The sequence below is a fragment of the Pygocentrus nattereri genome, chromosome 27 (genome assembly GCF_015220715.1).
Source record: "Pygocentrus nattereri isolate fPygNat1 chromosome 27, fPygNat1.pri, whole genome shotgun sequence".
NCBI lineage: Eukaryota > Metazoa > Chordata > Actinopteri > Characiformes > Serrasalmidae > Pygocentrus > Pygocentrus nattereri.
Window position 1 is genome coordinate 17,044,590 of NC_051237.1, and position 17,847 is coordinate 17,062,436.

At 41.3% G+C, this 17,847-nt stretch overlaps 2 protein-coding genes across 4 annotated transcripts; one reads left to right on the forward strand and one right to left on the reverse strand.

Annotated features, from left to right (window-relative positions):
- Positions 1-222: 222 nt before the first annotated feature.
- On the reverse strand, positions 223-5,283 carry ubald1b (UBA-like domain containing 1b). 2 transcript variants are annotated; one of them, XM_017719010.2, is made up of 3 exons: positions 4,965-5,257; positions 4,426-4,479; positions 223-669 (listed from the first exon to the last, which is right to left on the reverse strand). In XM_017719010.2, exons 1-3 carry the CDS (start codon positions 5,130-5,132, stop codon positions 370-372), a joined length of 522 nt encoding a protein of 173 aa, XP_017574499.1. In that variant the 5' UTR covers positions 5,133-5,257; the 3' UTR covers positions 223-369. The 2 variants fall into 2 exon arrangements, with proteins under 2 accessions (XP_017574499.1, XP_017574500.1); XM_017719011.2 differs by lacking the exon at positions 4,426-4,479 and having other exon boundaries at positions 4,965-5,283.
- Positions 5,284-6,176: 893 nt separating this feature from the next.
- On the forward strand, positions 6,177-17,802 carry mgrn1b (mahogunin, ring finger 1b). Of its 2 annotated transcripts, XM_017719009.2 has the most exons (17): positions 6,178-6,927; positions 7,406-7,524; positions 7,670-7,758; positions 8,013-8,159; positions 8,829-8,946; positions 9,798-9,864; positions 10,024-10,067; positions 10,195-10,242; positions 10,384-10,452; positions 10,747-10,906; positions 12,137-12,246; positions 12,462-12,676; positions 13,302-13,413; positions 13,504-13,549; positions 14,635-14,721; positions 14,971-15,016; positions 15,907-17,802. In XM_017719009.2, exons 1-16 carry the CDS (start codon positions 6,840-6,842, stop codon positions 15,009-15,011), a joined length of 1,560 nt encoding a protein of 519 aa, XP_017574498.1. In that variant the 5' UTR covers positions 6,178-6,839; the 3' UTR covers positions 15,012-15,016; positions 15,907-17,802. The 2 variants fall into 2 exon arrangements, with proteins under 2 accessions (XP_017574497.1, XP_017574498.1); XM_017719008.2 differs by lacking the exon at positions 14,971-15,016 and having other exon boundaries at positions 6,177-6,927.
- Positions 17,803-17,847: the final 45 nt, after the last annotated feature.

Genomic DNA, 17,847 nt, shown 5'->3' on the forward strand with positions numbered 1-17,847 from the left:
ACACTAGAAAAAATGACTCCTTGTTGACTGAGCTCCTCTGAGAAGGAATAAGAAACAAGGTTATCCAGCTATGCATCTTGAGATAAGCTCCCAATACACATTACATCACTTTGAAACCACTAGGGGAAAGAGAAAAAAAGAAAGGAAAAAAAAAAAAAAGGAAAAAAAGGTCTTTAGCCTCGCATTCGGTCTCAAGAACGAGCATGCATTTCCCAAATGCCCATCCTCCATATTTTCCAGTCTTTCAGTGTTCTGTCCTCACCGATCCATCTTAATCCTCCTCCAGGCTGTATCGCACAGTCAGATTCATCAACAGAGCAGACGGTGCTCCTCATCCTGTGTGGTCCGAGGGCCAATGGGAGCAGCTCCTCATCTCTCTGCCTCCATGGCCAGGCTGGGCTGCTCGGAGGAGGCTTGCTGGGTGACAGCCGCTGGCCAGTTTGGTGTGGCGGCCTGTGAAGGGAGCTGAGCGGCCGTCCACAGGCCCTGCTGCCCGGCAGCAGCCGCAGGGCCCATGGCCCAGTTGACGTAAGAAGGTGGCGAGGTAGCCATGGATGCGATGGGGCTGCTACTGCTGCCAAAACTTTCGGACGCTCGCAGACGGGAGAACATGGCTAGCGCATCTGGGAAGTTGGGAGGAGTCGCTGGGGTGTTAGCAGGAGTGCACATCTGTTGTAAGACATTAAGACATGATATATGGATGTAAAGTGTAACACACAATAATGGATGCACAATCAACTTCACCAAGTTTTGACCAAATTCTCCTTGAATTCTCTTTCAACATGATAATAATCATAAGACTCATTCACTAGAGGAAGGAGTCCAAAACACAACGCACTTCACAAAATGTTCTTCTGCACGTTGCATGTAATTACACAATTCCACCAGAGGGGTCTCCAAAACTACCAGAAATATAAATATAAAGAAAGTATAAGCTTCCATTACTTAGCTATATTAGCCTTAGGGCTCCAGTGCAGAACTATCAAAGCAAATGTCAAACACCAAACAAAACACGACTGTAGAGATGCAGAGTGAAACTGGAAACATGGAAGTATTGGCAGATATTTGCTTAAAGGTCTCAGACCTTGGAAAACCGAATTTACTTCATGTTTTTTTTAAATAAAGAGATTTAAATAGTATGTAAAAATTGCTAGTTTCAAAACATATTGTTCACTCCCTAGTTCCCACAGTCCATATATGGAAACTAAGCTGCAAAAACAGGCTATTTGGAATGAACTGTTTTTATGATGCATAGATCTGCCTCTTCAGCAACAGTTCAGCTCCACCCATTCATACTTAAGTTATAAGGACTGTTTCAGACTGCTTTTTGTATGATGCGCAATAAAGGGTAACCAATCAGCTCAGTTTAATTTACATATGAGTCTTCAAGGTACAGTAACAGCATGTTTCAGTGTACTTGTGTGTTAAAATGTCTTAATTTTAATAATAATACTCCATTTGCATTTGTTCTTAAAATACATATTACATTTCTCTGCACTGCTCATCCAATTTCTACATTTCATATATATTCATATATATATATATATATATATATATAAAATTTTATTTATTTATTTATTTTTTTGGCCAACTCATGTTTCTTGTGATGTATGCTTTTGCTATGGTTATTTAAGACGTGTGTTTCATTTGGAATCAGTGCAAAGAAGAAATAAAGACTTCCACAGATGTTGGGGGGGGGGCTATGTAGCAAGGACTGGAAGCCACAGCTAGCTGCAAACACATACATACACATATATAAATATGTGACGCTTAGGATTACATTGTCAGTTTAAAAAGTAACTGCCTTGATTATAACATGACAGACCACGTAATGACTCTTAACTCTGTAAAAGTGCCTCTGTATGCCTGGCTCAAGCTTGCACCCACTGCTCTACTCGAGACTAGACTCTCTGCCTTCCGGTCACAAGTCACAGGAATCATTCTTTTAGCAGAGTTCCACTGGCCACTGTGGTCAGAGGGCTTCTGCTTGCTTCCCATGCTGGGTCATCTGAGGCATGTCCGGGAAACCCTGAACAGTTATAGCACAGCACCATCCCCCAAAAATTCTCATGACTTCCTTGCATAAACACCTCAGCCCACTCAGTCCAATCAACCACAAAAATGATTTCATTGTATTGAGACGAGGGTGGAGCCTTGAGCTGAGTACAACGAAGTAGCAGTGGAAAATACTGATAAAATTCACTATCACAATATTTTTCCAATTATTTCACCATAGCAGATGATATGTGAATAAGTTTACATTAAGCCAGAATACTGCTACTCTACTCTAAAAGAATGTCTTACAAACCTGACATAGCTCTTTTTAATTGGACTGTTTTCCTCTCTTAAAATCACACCAAAGGGAACTGTATTGTAAACATTAACCACACATAACTGACTTACAGACATGAGACTAAGTACTTGCCTAATGGTGAATTCCACCTTTTTTATTCTGCATAATTAAATGCTTAAGCTGTGGGCAAAGACATTCAGACTGGTTTGATGCTAAAGCCATTCTAGAGAAACTTGCTGAGTCAGAATTGTTCTGTGGTGATGGGAACCAGATGCCCAATGCATTTAGTACCTCTAAAAGCTACCTCACAGAAAGCTGTTATATGAAATGGTAACAAATACACTGCATGATGTCGCAGACATTGTGAAATGATGCTTGTTACAGTTGTGAGATGTTCTGGCCTACTTTTTATTGTATTTATGTATTTATTTTAAATTCCCCCATTTAAAAAAAAAATGTCCCCACTGGAGAGGTACACGCAGCGCATTACAAGGCAAAATAGCCCCCAAAGAAAACCTCTTCTCTTTTTGGATTTACCACTATTCTCAGAAAAACTCAGAAGACATGTAGCGGCACTGGTTCTTTTGGGTAGAAAATATGATGGGATATACTGTATTTAATAACACCTGGTTTCTATCCCTGCCCTTGTGAAGAAATCCGAGTTGGCAAGTTTCTCTAAAACTATTTGACATTAAAGCACTCTCAGTCCAAGACTTCGCCTACCTCTCAACTCCTGAATTATGTAGAAAATTTGAACCATCACCTCAAGTCCCCTTTAATTTGCATGAATTTTATATGGGTTCAAAACGAGGACATACAGTTAACGCAGTTAACACTCAAATCAGGCATAAAATGCAAGAAAAAAAAATGTTTCCAATTGGCGAAGAGGGTCCAAAGCACAACCCACATTACAAGAAGTTCTTCTGCACAATGCATGTAATTACATATGTCCACCAGAGAGGTCTCCAAAGCCCCACATTTTACATAGCGTAGCTTCAAAAACAATTACTGGCGTCAGACTGAAGCGACGATTTGACTGTTTTTTTTTTTTCAAACCTATATTTTGATTTGATTAGGAGTCACAAAAAGAGCTTATATATAATATAATATATACACACACACACAAGATATTGGCCCAAAATTCCCATATTGCTGCATCTCTAATTGGCATAGTTCATTGTAAATGTAGTCAAGCTGCCTGGTGTTCGATCCTTTAGTTTGCACCATAGCTCAAGGTTGGGCTTTAAGACAGCTGCTGTTACTGTTTTCAGCTATGTGATACTTTTGTCCTTTTTTATAGAGTACAGTCTGCCAAATCACTTAAGTTTATTCCAGTTATAAGCATCAACTACTTGTTAGCTAAATTAGCCTCGTAGCTCCAGAGCAAAACTAGCGAAGTGAACGTCAAACATCGTGCAAAACTTGACGGGGGGGGGGGCAAGCCCAGCGTTGAAAAGGAAGTCATTCAGAGTGGTTTAAAGTCAAACAGCTCATTGTTTGCTCCATCTGAGCCACAGTAAACGGCCAGACACTTCCCAGCTTGCTGTTATCTCTGTAAGCGACCCAAAAGATCTGGGGACCAAATGAAACACAGGCTGCGGAGACACGCCGACCTGTGTTTTTAACTGAGAGATAAACACCGTATTGCGCTTCGGGTGCTGGCGAAACCCATGCTGTATATGGTCCATACCACTACTGTTTCAATTTACCCCACTGAGTAGCACTATAGCTCATGCCAGGGGCAGCTGAAACACCAGCCGCAGGTAGAGAGCTCAGAGGGGCTTTTCGTGTTCGGGCAGCGGGGCAGGCTCGGTGGTGCGGCGGCGGTTAGCAGAGCCGTTACTGTGGCTGTTCTCTCTTTTTCCTGGAATCACCCTCCCCCACCACCTGGGACACGTTTACAAAAAAGACAGCTTGTTAAAGGTTTTAACACCCGGGCTGACCGCGGTCTGGTGCCTAAACACCACAAAACACCGCCGACTGAGCTGCAGCCTGTCTCAGTCCGAGCGTCGAGCAGAGCGAGGCGAACACACAGGTTTATTTTCGTCCCACTCGTGGACTCGCACAACATGGCGGAAGCCAGCCGCGCTGAGATGAGAGCCATTTCAGACGATTTTACCGTTCAAACTCACCATTTGATGGCTGTAGGGAATGTTAGCTTCCTGGAAGAAGGCGCTGAGGGCAGTCTGTAACACCAAGGGAGAAAGGGAAAGCGCATTAGTCCAATAAGGCAAAGGCCAGGCGTGTAAACAGGGCTGAACAGCCTGGTCAGTGTCACCCTTCATCTCAATAAGACAACTCCACCAACTTTACCACGCCGACTTCTTCATCTGCCCCCCGCACGGGCAGTGTTTAGGTCCCCGGGCTGCTGAACAGCCCAAGTTAGCGCTTTAAAGTAAGGTCAACTCATAAAATGTCGCACTTTTCCCTTCTTCTTCTTCCTCCTCCCGCGGTATTAAAGTTTAATAAGACTCCCAACATAAACAAGTGAGCCTGTGAACGCGTCGAGTGCGTGTAGGGATCCGGCTGATTATACAGCACATAGTCTTCTGACATGCCACACTAAGCGGATCCGCTGGTAGTTACAGCATTAGGATTAGTGTGTGTGTGTGTGTGTGTGTGTGTGTGTGTGTGTGTGTGTGTGTTAGTAAACAAACTGCTGCTCTCCTACCTCGAACTGCCAGTGCGCCGCTTGTAGAAGCTGCTTGGCTTGATCTGACGCGCATCCAGCTATCAGAACAAACTGGTTTATCATAACTTGGTGCTTTAGTTCGTCCATCCTATCAATCTGTGTCGACGGTTCTCCTCGGACTCCGTCAAACTCCGCGTAGTCGCTCATACCCTACCCTACTAGCCGTGACCGAAACGTTCAGCCCTGTGCGTCGGTGTCCACGGCGCCCACTGCCGGACAAGTAGCGGCGGTGCAGCCGGTAACTCGTGGAGCGAGTCACATACAGCTAGATATGCATATGAGCAGTGGTGGACGGTAACTCAGTAAATGTAAGTAGTTTTTGTACTTTAGTATTTTTGGTGTATCTGTACTGAAGTTTCTCCATTACTGGGCGACTTTTTCCTTTCACTTCACTACATTTCAGAGTCTAATATCCGACTTTTTCCTCCTACATTTTGAGAAATCTGTCGCTCCTTTTGTTTTCTGTGTGTATAAAAACGTAACATGTCAAAATGAAAGAAGCGCAAAGCCAGAGCACCAATCAGGGCCCAGCGGTCACTTTGTTTAGAGCTGGTTTTGACCTGTTGGTCATACCGACCCAGTGCAGTACGCGGTTCAACGTCAGCGCAGCAGCGTAAAACTTTGGGAGAGTCTGTTCAACATAAATGATGAACTAGCCTAACTTTGTGTAAATAGAGCACAATATAGAAATATGTCCACATATGCAGTCGAGACTGACGCGGCTTTTTTCTGAATTTCTACAAACACCGTTTCATTTTATAGTAAATTAGTTTGTCTGGTTATAAAAATGATAACAGGACATCAGAGCCAGAATTACTCTTATAGTACTTTTACTTTATACTTAAGTACATTTGAAGGTAAATACTTTAGTACTTTTACTCAAGTGGAGGTCTAAAGGGAGGAACTTCTGCTTTCACTGGAGTGATATTTTACCATGGGAGTCTCTACTTTAACTCAAGTACAGGGTTTGTGTACTTCGTCCACCTCTGCAAGTAACAGTGTACACACACACCAGTAGGGGATGTACACAACTACACAAAAATCTCTCAAAAAAGTACATTTATGCTCTAACAGGCTGTATTAATACAATACAATTATGATTAGTCGGCTTTTTCGGTTGTTAGCCTAAGAGCAGTAGTAAAGGACCGTGGGGTTGTGCGGCGGCGGACACGCAGCGCACTCTGCTCTGCTCCGCTCCAGCGAAGCGCGGCGGAGTCTGCGCACCGGATAGGCGGAGCGGTCGGTTGGTCCCCGCGGCGGAGCCAATCCGGCCCCGTCCTGCGCTCTGCTGAGCGGTGCTGTTACTCGCTGCCACTTCCCGTCCTGTTGTTTTTAGCGTGGCTATCGTGTTCGAGTAGCTGCGCTAACTGCCAGAGGAAAGCCGACTCGCCGCAGACTCCGAAGGCGTTTGGCAGCTTGTCCGACTGAGCTTCCCGGACGGCCGAGGCTCCTCCGTGTTCAGAGGGTTTCTAGCTAATTATTACCTTAACCTGCCCAGAGGCAGAGAGCTAGTGAGCTAATTATCGCGTTAGCGCGCCTAGCAGGCTCGCTGCCCAACAAGCCAAGCGGTGAAGATCGGATATGTGTATGCGGTAGATATATGCGGTAGATATATGCGGTGTACTGTCGAGAAAAGGGCGGTTTGAGTGCCTCTAACATGTTTAAACACTAAGTACTTGTTCTGCTGAGCGACGACGCAGAAGCTGAGGTGACGTTAGCCAGTTAGCTAGTTAGTCTGGTGCTTTGGGTTTCACGGACGACAGAAGTAGCTGCTGCGTTAGTTAGCTGGCTAGCTAGGTTAGCTTATCAGTGGATTCCAGCTGTTAAATTTATATTGCAGTTAAATCGTAAAACATGGGTTCAGTCCTTGGGCGAAGGATCGCTGGGGTGGAGGATATCGACATTCAGGCAAATTCAGCGTACAGATTTCCACCCAAATCTGGTAAGTTTGCTGACTTGGCTTAGCTAAGCTAACGCTAACTAGTTAACGCAGCTTACGCTTGTCAGTCCTGTTGTTTCTTCAGGGCGACTTCATGAGCGCCAGCGCAGTTGCTCTTCATATGAACTGCTGACGTTAACTAACGCTACACAACTGCTTGTTTTTTTCTGCTGTTCGTCCTTTAAGAAGTAAATGATGTAATGTGGTGCTTGTCTGTGGGTGGGAGCGCTGCAGGTTGAGTATTTTATTTGGCTGCCAAGCACCTCGTTTGGCATTTCGCAGTATTATCGGTCTATAATTGCTCATAAGAAAGAGTTTGCCATTTGTTGTGCTGTCAGTAGGTTCTCCCTCATGTCTAATATGCGACGCTTAATGTGTTCTGAGAGTGTATTGTTGAAAATGTTTGTGTCACAAAATGGTTTGTGTGTTGATATTGAGGTCTTCAAACTCAGGCTAACTCAGCTGCTTCTTTTCCTCAAAGGCAATTATTTTGCTAGTCACTTCTTCATGGGAGGGGAGAAGTTTGACACACCCCACCCTGAAGGTTACCTGTTTGGGGAGAATATGGACCTAAATTTTCTAGGCAACCGTCCAGTGCAGGTACAGATGAGGCTTTAAAGCGTTGTGTACATCATTTTCCTTAGTGTCATTTGTTCTTCAGTGGTTTATTGTTAGTGATCACACTTCTTGTTAATTTTCTTTAAGCCATACTGATTGTAACATCTCTATTATTGTTGATTCCCAGTTTCCGTATGTAACCCCGGCACCACATGAGCCAGTGAAGACTCTGAGAAGTCTTGTCAACATCAGGAAGGACTCATTACGACTCGTCAGGTGTGGCGTCACAATGCTTGACTTCTCCAAACCCAGCTCTAAGCTGCTTAATGCCACTTCAGAATGCTTTATAGTTTGCATGGGTGTAAACCTATGCAGTTACCTAATATACTGTATGAGGATGTCATGAGCATTTGACTTAAATAAGCTGGAAAAAAAAACATTTAGAAATAATGTTTAGGTTACTCAGCCATTAAACAGAATACCTGTATAGATGTGTGAAGTATTATGTGACATTTGTGTTTGGCGTGTAGGTACAAAGATGATGGAGACACCCCCACTGACGAAGGGGCAAAGCCTAAGGTTTTATATGGAGTGGAATTCACCTTTGATTCAGATGCTCGAGTGGCCATCACTATCTACTGCCAGGCCTTTGAAGAATTTTCCAATGGAATGGCAGTGTAAGACACGCTCCCTATTTGGCAGTTTTCTACAGATGTGTGTAGTAGTAAATTTCTGTTTCTATTTAGAGACCTTTTTATCATCATCCCAGTACACATGAGGACAAATAACCTGTTATATCTGATTTCAGCCAGTGTTTTCCTATTTAATGTAACCTGCTGAGGTTAATGAGCTATTACCATCATCAAAATCTATTAGCCTTACGTGCATAGGGGATCTGAGTCTTTATCATGTCAAGAAAAAAAAATTATTTTGCCATTATGATCAAATCTGGCTGTTTTCTGCCTCAGGCTTAAAATGAATAATAGCTATAGGTCTGAGAAGAACGGAGAGATTCAGAGCCCATAGCAACAGCGTGTTTCCATGGATACGCAGCAAGTTTGTACCGAGAGGAAGGACGGGCTCTGCATAGCAGGAGTCTGTCCACACATGATGCATTTGATTAATTGGCCTCTTAGATTCTCATTTCCTCCACATTTGCATGAATTCAGTGGCACGGTTTGGGAAACTAATTTGAGAAGATTAACCCTCTGTGATGAGCAGTCAGTTATTGTTGAGCTTTTCTGAATCAAAACACTGGGTGATGAGGGAACGGTTGGGCAGAATTAGTCCTTCTTTTTTGTGTCTTATTATTTATAGAGGTCTGTTGTATTTTTTTCCTTCTCAAGTTATAATCCCAAGGGTCCTTCAATGGTGTCTGAAACGGTGCACTATAAGCGAGGGGTGAGCCAGCAGTTTACCTTACCCTCCTTCAAGATCGATTTTTCTGAATGGAAGGAGGAAGACGTGAGTACTGCCAACCCATCTTGGTGATGTCACTCTCAGATGAAAACAGTCTTGCTGAATTTTAAGTAAGGTTGTGTTATTGTTCAGGTCATTTCTTGGACAATTGTCTGTATTTGTTATCTAATACATCTTAATTTATTAGAGGAATACCATTAAGCAATACAAGAAAAAAATGCAGTGTTTTGGCTCATTGCCACTTTCAAATGAACCAATAACTTTGACACAGCAGGTGTAATAAAGTTACAATGCAGGTGTAATAGAAAAGGAGGATGATCAGTTATTAAACTTTGTGTATATTTATGTACATTCTCTACAAAAGTGATCAAAAGGAAAGGCTTTGTAAGTTTATTAATGGCGAGACAATGATTAAGTATAAAGTCTATGAATAATACGTGTAGTATGTTGGACAGAAAAACTTGAATAACTAATTAAGTCAGAAAGTATGTCCAGGCCCTAATATAGCAAAATAATTGGGAGTGTCTGGTAACATTTAAAGTATCAGCATTACAAGTCTGTGCTTAAAATATCCAAGACCAGTGGACAATATCTATTGTGTATTTACAGTGTTCATTCTTTATATAAAAATACAACATGTATGTTCACTAATGCAATCCAACTCATGATACTGGGTTCACGATTTAGTATTAACATGACATTTTGAACAAATTTGAAAAATTTGCATTTTCTTTGCCTGGTCAACAGAGAAGTAGCACAGAAGCCATTCACTTATTTCATATATAAACTCTAAATTTCCTCAAGGATCATAATTCAGTTAGCTTTAATGTTTCACATGGAGGATAAGTTGGTGTAAATCTAATAACAAATGATTTCTTCCCTGATATTGTTTTCAGCTGAATTTTGACTTGGACAGAGGCGTTTTCCCCATGGTCATCCAGGCTGTTGTGGATGAAGGAGATGGTATGTTGTGTAGTTGGTCATATGACTTAGATAAAAGCTCGTCAGTATTTAACTGTGTTACTAAATCTTATTAGCCATGTTGTGCATCTTAATGGAGGTCAGTGTGTTAGGAATACTGTTGATCCTACTCTGGTTTTTAGTGTATTATTCTTGTTGCAGATTGCTTGGGACATGCACATGTGTTGTTGGCTGCCTTTGAGCGGGTAGGTGGATCCACACTCAGTCATGTTATTGATGTTTGTGACTTCATCTTATTAATGATATTTGTGAAAGCATATTTTGTGAACACTCGAGCTGCTGTAATTTAATTTCTGTTTTCCCATTTGAAAGCATGTCGATGGAAGTTTCTCTGTGAAGCCCTTAAAGCAGAAGCAAATTGTGAGTCATACCTGCATTTGATCGCCGTTTAACTTATTAAAGAAGGCTGAATGGATAATTCATGTTGTGGTGAGATTATATTACACTGGAGCGAAGCTTCTGTTAGGTTTACCACCTAATATCACTGCTGACTGTTTACAGGTGGATCGTGTTAGTTACCTTCTGCAGGAGATTTATGGCATTGAAAACAAGAACAACCGTGAGACTAAGGTAAATATAATCATCATTCCTAGTTATTATGCAGTTAGATTTGAGTCTTTATCTGTTTTTCACTGATAATCGTATTTGTCTATATGTGAATATTCCCCATTCTGTTAGACATTTGAATTTATCAAATCACAGTCAAAGCACGGTCAAATCAAAGCATTGTCAAATATACATCAGTATAAAAATATTCAGCGAGGAACACTTTGAACACTCTTTCAAACACTTGACATGATCTCAATGCTGCAAGCTTTAAGTTCCAGAGCCTGTGTAACCTAACCTGTCTGATCCCTCCACCAGCCGTCTGATGATGAGAACAGTGACAACAGTAACGAGTGTGTAGTGTGTCTGTCAGACCTTCGCGACACACTCATTCTGCCTTGCAGACACCTGTGCTTGTGTAACTCGTGTGCTGACACACTGCGCTACCAGGCCAACAACTGCCCCATCTGCAGACTGCGTATGTACCAGTTACACCATTTAACGTTGTCAAAATTGTGGCCAAATAAGTGCAACGAGGGGAAACAAGTATTTAAACACTTCTGTTCTTTTTAGGTAGTGTATTTCCTGCGCATGTGTACTTAAATTTTAATGTCTTTTGACTTTGTTCTAATAAATATGAAGAAATAATCTGTACTCGTAAGCATAAACATGTTGTTTGTTTGTTTAAAATCAAAATTGAAATGGGGGGGGGTGGGTGGTGTTCAGGCACCACAAATGGAAAACATTAGTACTTTGTTGCAAAGCAATTATTGATCATTACAACTTTGAGATGTCTGTGTTAAGGAGTATTTAGCCTTTTCCAACACTGTGGTTCAGTCTCTTGGCAACCTGATTTCGATTCCCTCAGGTTACAAGGGTCCCCTCTGATGAGGTTTGTGGTTGTTGTCTTGTTGAAACGTCCGTATTATTATAATTGATAAAGAAGATAAGGGTTGCAGGACAACCTGAAGGCAGCAGGAACAACAGTCACATACAAAGTAATAGGCAAAAAGTACACTGCACTCATCTCCATTCCTACACCAAACTCCTGAGAGTGCCTTGTAAAATCTTGTCCGGGGACGTTATTTATCGTTCCCTGAACATCCCACTCGTATATTATTGAACCAATTTTAAGGTATTTGTTAGGAAGTCATAGCTTTTTCAGTTTGATTTGTTTAGTGTTGCCCTTGAGAACTTTAAGAAACTCCTATAGTCTTCATGAAAGATACTTGTTGCAAGTACAGTGCAAAAGACATTATGGGTGTAAATTTGAAGTGGATTCATGTTCTGGAAGTATATTAAATAACAAAAGCAATGGTGTTTGAATACTTGTTTCCCCTAACTGTATACACCTACCAGGTACTTTATTAAATACTCCTTCCTCGTATCTACACTCTGTCCATTTTTATCAACTCCACTTACCATATCGGTGCATTTATATCGGTAGTTCTGCAGTTACATGCTGTAGTCCATCAGTTTCACGTAAATTTAATACCTGCTCTGTGGTTGTCCTGACCGTTTAAGAACAGGGTAAAAGGGGAGTTAACAAAGTATGCAGACACATGGATGACCTGAAAAATGGACATTGTATATAGATACAACGTGGTGTCCTTAATGAAGTGTCTGGTTGGTGTAAAAGTAGAATTATCAAAATGCTGTTTTGCTGTGGATAATGTTCATGGACTGTGAAATTGATTTGTGTCTTAAGCATTTCGAGCCCTGCTACAGATTAGAGCGGTGAGGAAGAAGCCTGGTGCACTCTCTCCTGTCTCCTTCAGCCCTGTGCTGGCTCAGAGCATGGACCACGATGAGCACTCTGTACGTCTCTTACCCAACTTTTCTTAGCCATCAGCATGAACATTTAAATTGGTCATTACCAATATAATGCACTAATATTTAGTTAACGTGGTATTTGCTTTTCATAATACATAATATTCTTCTATATTGGCTGGGACTGCATTCAGAGTGCACCTTCTCTACACTGTTTCAAGTTAGGTATTCATTTATCTGCCTTTGCCTCTTTTTGTCCTCAGAGCTCCGATTCAGTGCCCCCTGGCTTTGAGCCCATCTCCCTGTTGGAAGCTCTGAACGGGCTCACTGCTGTGTCTCCTGTGGTCCCATCAGCCCCTCTTTATGACGAGATCAACTTTTCGGGCAGTCTGAGCGGGGAGAGTCGACAGCTCAGTTCTCCCGAGCACTCTGGAGACAGCAGCTTGCAGAAGGGCAAAGTCAGCAAGTCACCTGACAGGTAATTCTGTCACTGTGATTGCTGTTTAAAGCAGTGCTTCACCCAGACATCCTAATATTGCTAGTAATGACTTGTGGTTAGCTGGCAGGCAGCATTTAGCAATTGGGTTTAATTTGTTCTTGGCACATTTTAGAGTTTTTTTCCCATCATTAATTCAAGAGAGTCCTGTGCCAAGTTGTATTAAAACTTTCTATGAAAACATCACAATATCCAATTATCTACTTTGTCTCATCTGTTGGATTAAAATTAAATTAAAATCAACTGCACTTGACCTCAGTGCTGTTTGGTGGAACATAAGCATGTCATGGTTGAAATGGTCTCTTAACTTTGATGCACAATAGAGTAGCCAATGTCATGGGAGTATGACACTGACTGAGTTTTTGGCATCCTCATGTTGGTGTTGAATAGTGGCTGGCCCTGGGTAATGGCAACATGCCACTCCATGTGTGAGGCAGTCTGTAGCACTGTTCCAGAGGTCATGACCTCCTCTTGTGCCCCATACTGGGGCTGATTGCTGAGTTAGGAAGTCCTCAGCCAACTTTACAGAAGCCAGTGTGGTGAGAGGGAAAACATTTCAAGAGATCTCAGCTTTCCTAGATGAGCTTTTTTTCGGATCTCTCCACAGCACCCTGCGGTCGCCCTCATCACCCATCCAGGAGGAGGACGAGGAGAAGTTGTCGGAGATGTCTGATGCACAAGCGCATACACTGCTCTCTAGCAGCCCAGCTCCTACCGAGGTCAGTCTTTTTATTCAAACTACCTTTTTTACTCTCCTTTTACTCTCCTATACACATGCTCAATCTTTCTCACAACCTGTGATTATTTAGGGTACTGCTGGAGAGGATGTTGCTGACTCTCTGTCTCCTGAAGATGGTCAGTGCCTTTTTTTTTTTTTTTTTTTTTTTTTTTTTTACAGTAATGCTGTTTTGATCCTTCGCTGATTTTCAACACAAAACTTTACAGTAACTGAAAGCTTTCATGGCATCTGTCTTTTCTATTTACATAAATTATGTAAATTATATATATATATATATATATATATATATATATATATATATATATATATATGCTCACACAAAAGTGAGTACACCCCTCACATTACTGCAAATATTTAATTATATATTTTCATTGGACGACACTATAGAAATGAAAGTTTTATATAACTTAAAGTAGTCAGTGTACAGCTTGTATAACAGTATACATTTACTGTCCTCTGATAATAACACACAGCCATTATTGTTTAAATACCTTGTCTTGTGGCAACCCAAGTGAGTCCAGCTCACAGTGAACATGTCTAAACTGTGCCCAATTGTGTCGTTGTCCCTGCCTGGTTCCACTCAGAACAAGCCTTGCACGAATTCCAGCATGTACTGTGACATTCTGAAGCAGAGCACGATCCCCTCCCTTTGGAGACTGTGCCGCATGGTAAGTTAATAACCCTAAACACACCTCCAAGATGACAACTGCCTTGCTGTGGAAGCTGAAGGTAAAGGTGATGAACTGGCCAAGTATTTCTCCAGACCTGAACCCAGGTAAGCACAACGTGTCTAACATCCACCAGCTCCACGATGTCATTATGGAGGAGTGGAAGAGGATTCTAGTAGCAACCTGTGCAGCTGTGGTGGATTCTGTGCCCGAGAGGGTTCAGGCAGTGCTAGATAATAATGAAGATCACACAAAACATTGACACTTTGGGCACAATTTGGACTGTTCACTGTGAGGTGGACTCACTTGTGTTGCCAGCTATTACACATTAATGGCTGTGTACACAAAGCTGTACACTAAGTTATATCCAAGTTTAATTTCTGTAGTGTCGTCCCATGAAAAGATGTAATAAAATATTTGCAGAAATGTGAGGGGTGCACTCACTGTTGTGAGATACTGTATATCAAAACACAGATCAGCTCTTTGCTACTTCATTGCAAATTTATTTTGGGTTATTGCTATTATGTGTACAGAGGATAGGCTGAACTCTGAGGGTGAGATTGTGCCTGACTGTAGCAGTGAGCATAGCAGCCTAACCAAAACTGAGAGTGACCCACCTGGTGAGTGGCCTGTCTAATAAGCAGCCAGGTGTCTTCTGTCTTCCAGACATTTTTATGCCTTCTGTTTATGCACTGTTCCTGTGTTCTTTGCTGGCAAGAAGTTACCTGTGTTTTTCTAGCAGCCACTGAGCAACTCACTAACTGGCTTTTTGTCAGCTTTGCAGTCTAATGTGTGTGGTGTGTTCTGTCTTTCTGACTTCTATTGCCTGCCATTGCCTTCTTCTTGTGACCCTACTCTGGGACCTGCAGCTCTAGGTCCCGACTCCTGCTCTATCGGTATGGAAGAGTAACTCTGGTATGTAGGCTGCTCTCTCTCTGTCCTTCATGTTCTTCTTCTCAGCCTTATACAGACATTTATGGATAAGCCTGAAAATGTCCATAATGTTGAAAAAGTGAGACAGTTCATCCCTTACTAAGCCCCACCCCCATAGTTACTGTTGCTATGACTGACAAGCTTTCAAGCATGGCCTTACAACTGCAGTTCTTAATGAAAACCATATTTTCACGGTCCCATTTTATTGTTGTAATGTTGGGTAATTGTTGCAAAAGCCGCAGTCTAAAAGAGAAAAGCACCATTGTTCCTGCACTGCAGGATTGGTAAAACTATTTAGCATTTTAAGGGAAACTGTTAGTGTGTATGCCCTTGGGTCTTAAATAATTTCAGTGTTAGCCAAGCATACTTGTTTGTTAGCATACATAGACTTTTACCTTGAATAGACATTCTGGTCATAATGGGTCAGTAGTAATGTTGGGTGAAACTGAGATACTGAGTGTACTGAGAGAGTACTATTTATTTCTGAGTAATTCATGGTATCTTCTTCTTTCGGCTGCTCCCTTTAGGGGTCGCCACAGCAGAAATTCATGGTATCAGATTCTGAAATGTATTTATTTTGGTTGATTCAATCATGTATTTGAAACTGTTCTTTCATAACAAGCCCAGCAATTGGTACACATTTTAATTTAGTTAGTTTTAGTCATCTATCAATACCTTTTAAATAAAAATCAATATTGTTATCTAACTAATACAGATATAGACTACATGTTGTCTGGCACTGGTCAGTATCGTGAAGGTCCTGCAGTTGTGCTATACCCTGCCTCCTTGCTTTTTTTGGAATCTGGTTTGAGGGATTTCTTAAGTGTATATGTCCAGTGTATCACTTGTGATTCGCCGGTCTTGTATTGCAGGTTTATCGGGCTCAATGGAGAGTCTGATCACGCAGAGCACAAGCTGCTCCAGCCAGCCTCTCCTGGGTCCCACAAGCAGTTTGCACATGGAAGATGAATAACCGGACCATAGACCCTCACGTTTCCCTTCATCTGTCAGAGGCTTCTTTTACTGGACTTAGCCACACCACCCTTAAGCGGCCCTTTTGTAGTCCACCTCCTACCTGAGGTGCAGTGGCTGTAAAGGTGAATGACTGAACACAGTTTTCATTTCATTGTACCCTCTGGGGACTATTAATATTGTGTATATAAATTAGAAATGCTGTAGTTAAAAAAACGATTTATAATTTCACTAAATTATGGGAAAATGTGAAGTTGTGTTGGGTGGGTGGGTGTGTGTACGTTTCTGTGGCCTCTTCTTACTTTGATGGGTTTGAGGCAGGAGTGGAGAAGTTAATGGATTTTAACTACAGATGCAAAACTAACCAGCTGTGGTTAAAGCTTCAAGCACATCTTATCAATTAGAAAAAACAAAAAAAAACAACTCATTTTAATAGATTCTTGATGAAGGTGAAGAAATGCGTTGATAGTAACATAGAGCTAATGTGCGATTAAACCAATTTGTGTATATTATAGATCTGTAACTTTGTGAGTTTGACATGAAGTACTGTTTTATAGCAAGTGCTTAGATGTCTTGAACTTTATTCTTTTTTTTTTTCTTTTTCTTTTTTTTTTTTGCATTTAATTTGATTGAGAAACAAGAAGAGTCACAAATCTATCTCTTCTTCGAGAACTGGACCTCATTTTAGCTGTGTGTTTGTACCACACCAGCTGTTACTTTATCAGTTTTATGACCAAATCTAATGCTTTAAGTCTATTTGCACCTCGTGTACATGTTCTGTAAAACGAGCTTATCGCACTACATTATGTTAACTATATATAGTCATTCCTTACTATAGCCTGTCTTTTATCATTTTTAAATGAGAAATTCCGTTACTCTGGTACAAAGTTGAGTTGTATTAAGCATGGTCCTATGATATGTTGAGTCCTGCATACATCTATATCTCTGCCTTTACTATTGCTAGTGAAAGAGCAGCTCGGTGCATCCGTCCACTGACTTGTGTACTCTGAATCTGCATCAATTTAATCTCCAATCATCCAACCCAAAGCACCATGACTTGCTGTGTTGTAAATGTAGCATTATGCATAGAGGTATATGTGCCTTTAAACAAGAAATGTTGCTACTTAATTGTGCTTTGAGCTGTTCTATTCGTGTGACTGGAGAACGTTCAGAGGTTTGAGATTTTGTATTTTTTCAGCTTGCTGCATAAGACCACGCATTGAAATAAGCTCCAATGGTAGTATTATCATTTGTATAGAAGTTCACAGAGAGTGTTTGTAGAACGATTTACCATTAAAATATACTTATTTGATTATTTAACATGCCACTATATTGGATAACAATACTAGTATTTCTGTTGGATTTCTTCTGTGTTTAATTTTGTGTGGGTTAAAAACTATATAGTGCAACACGTCTGTGAGATCGAGTGAACGGTCTACAGATGATACTCCTAGAGGGTTGCTCTGTTAGCGTGTTTGAAAGCATATGCAATATCGACTGGTGGCTTCATATTAATCATCAGGCTAAGATCTGCATGATATATAGGTAAAGATGATCTACTTAACATGTCTCTCGGCTCCTGGAAGACGCTTACTTATTTATCTCCCTCAGATAATGTGCCATTTCAACTTAATGATCCACTGTGCCTTCTTGTTCCTGTTCGTAATATTATTGGCCTGGTATCCAGGATGTTAACATTGGGTCAGCCATGGTTCTCAAGTAAGATCAGTATATGTTTTGTCCGAGTGTTCAGTGTACAGCTGCATGTCAAAACCAATAAATTCTTCAATAATTTACTTTCTTGCTGTACTTTTTCATGCAGGATGTTGTTGATAAACCTT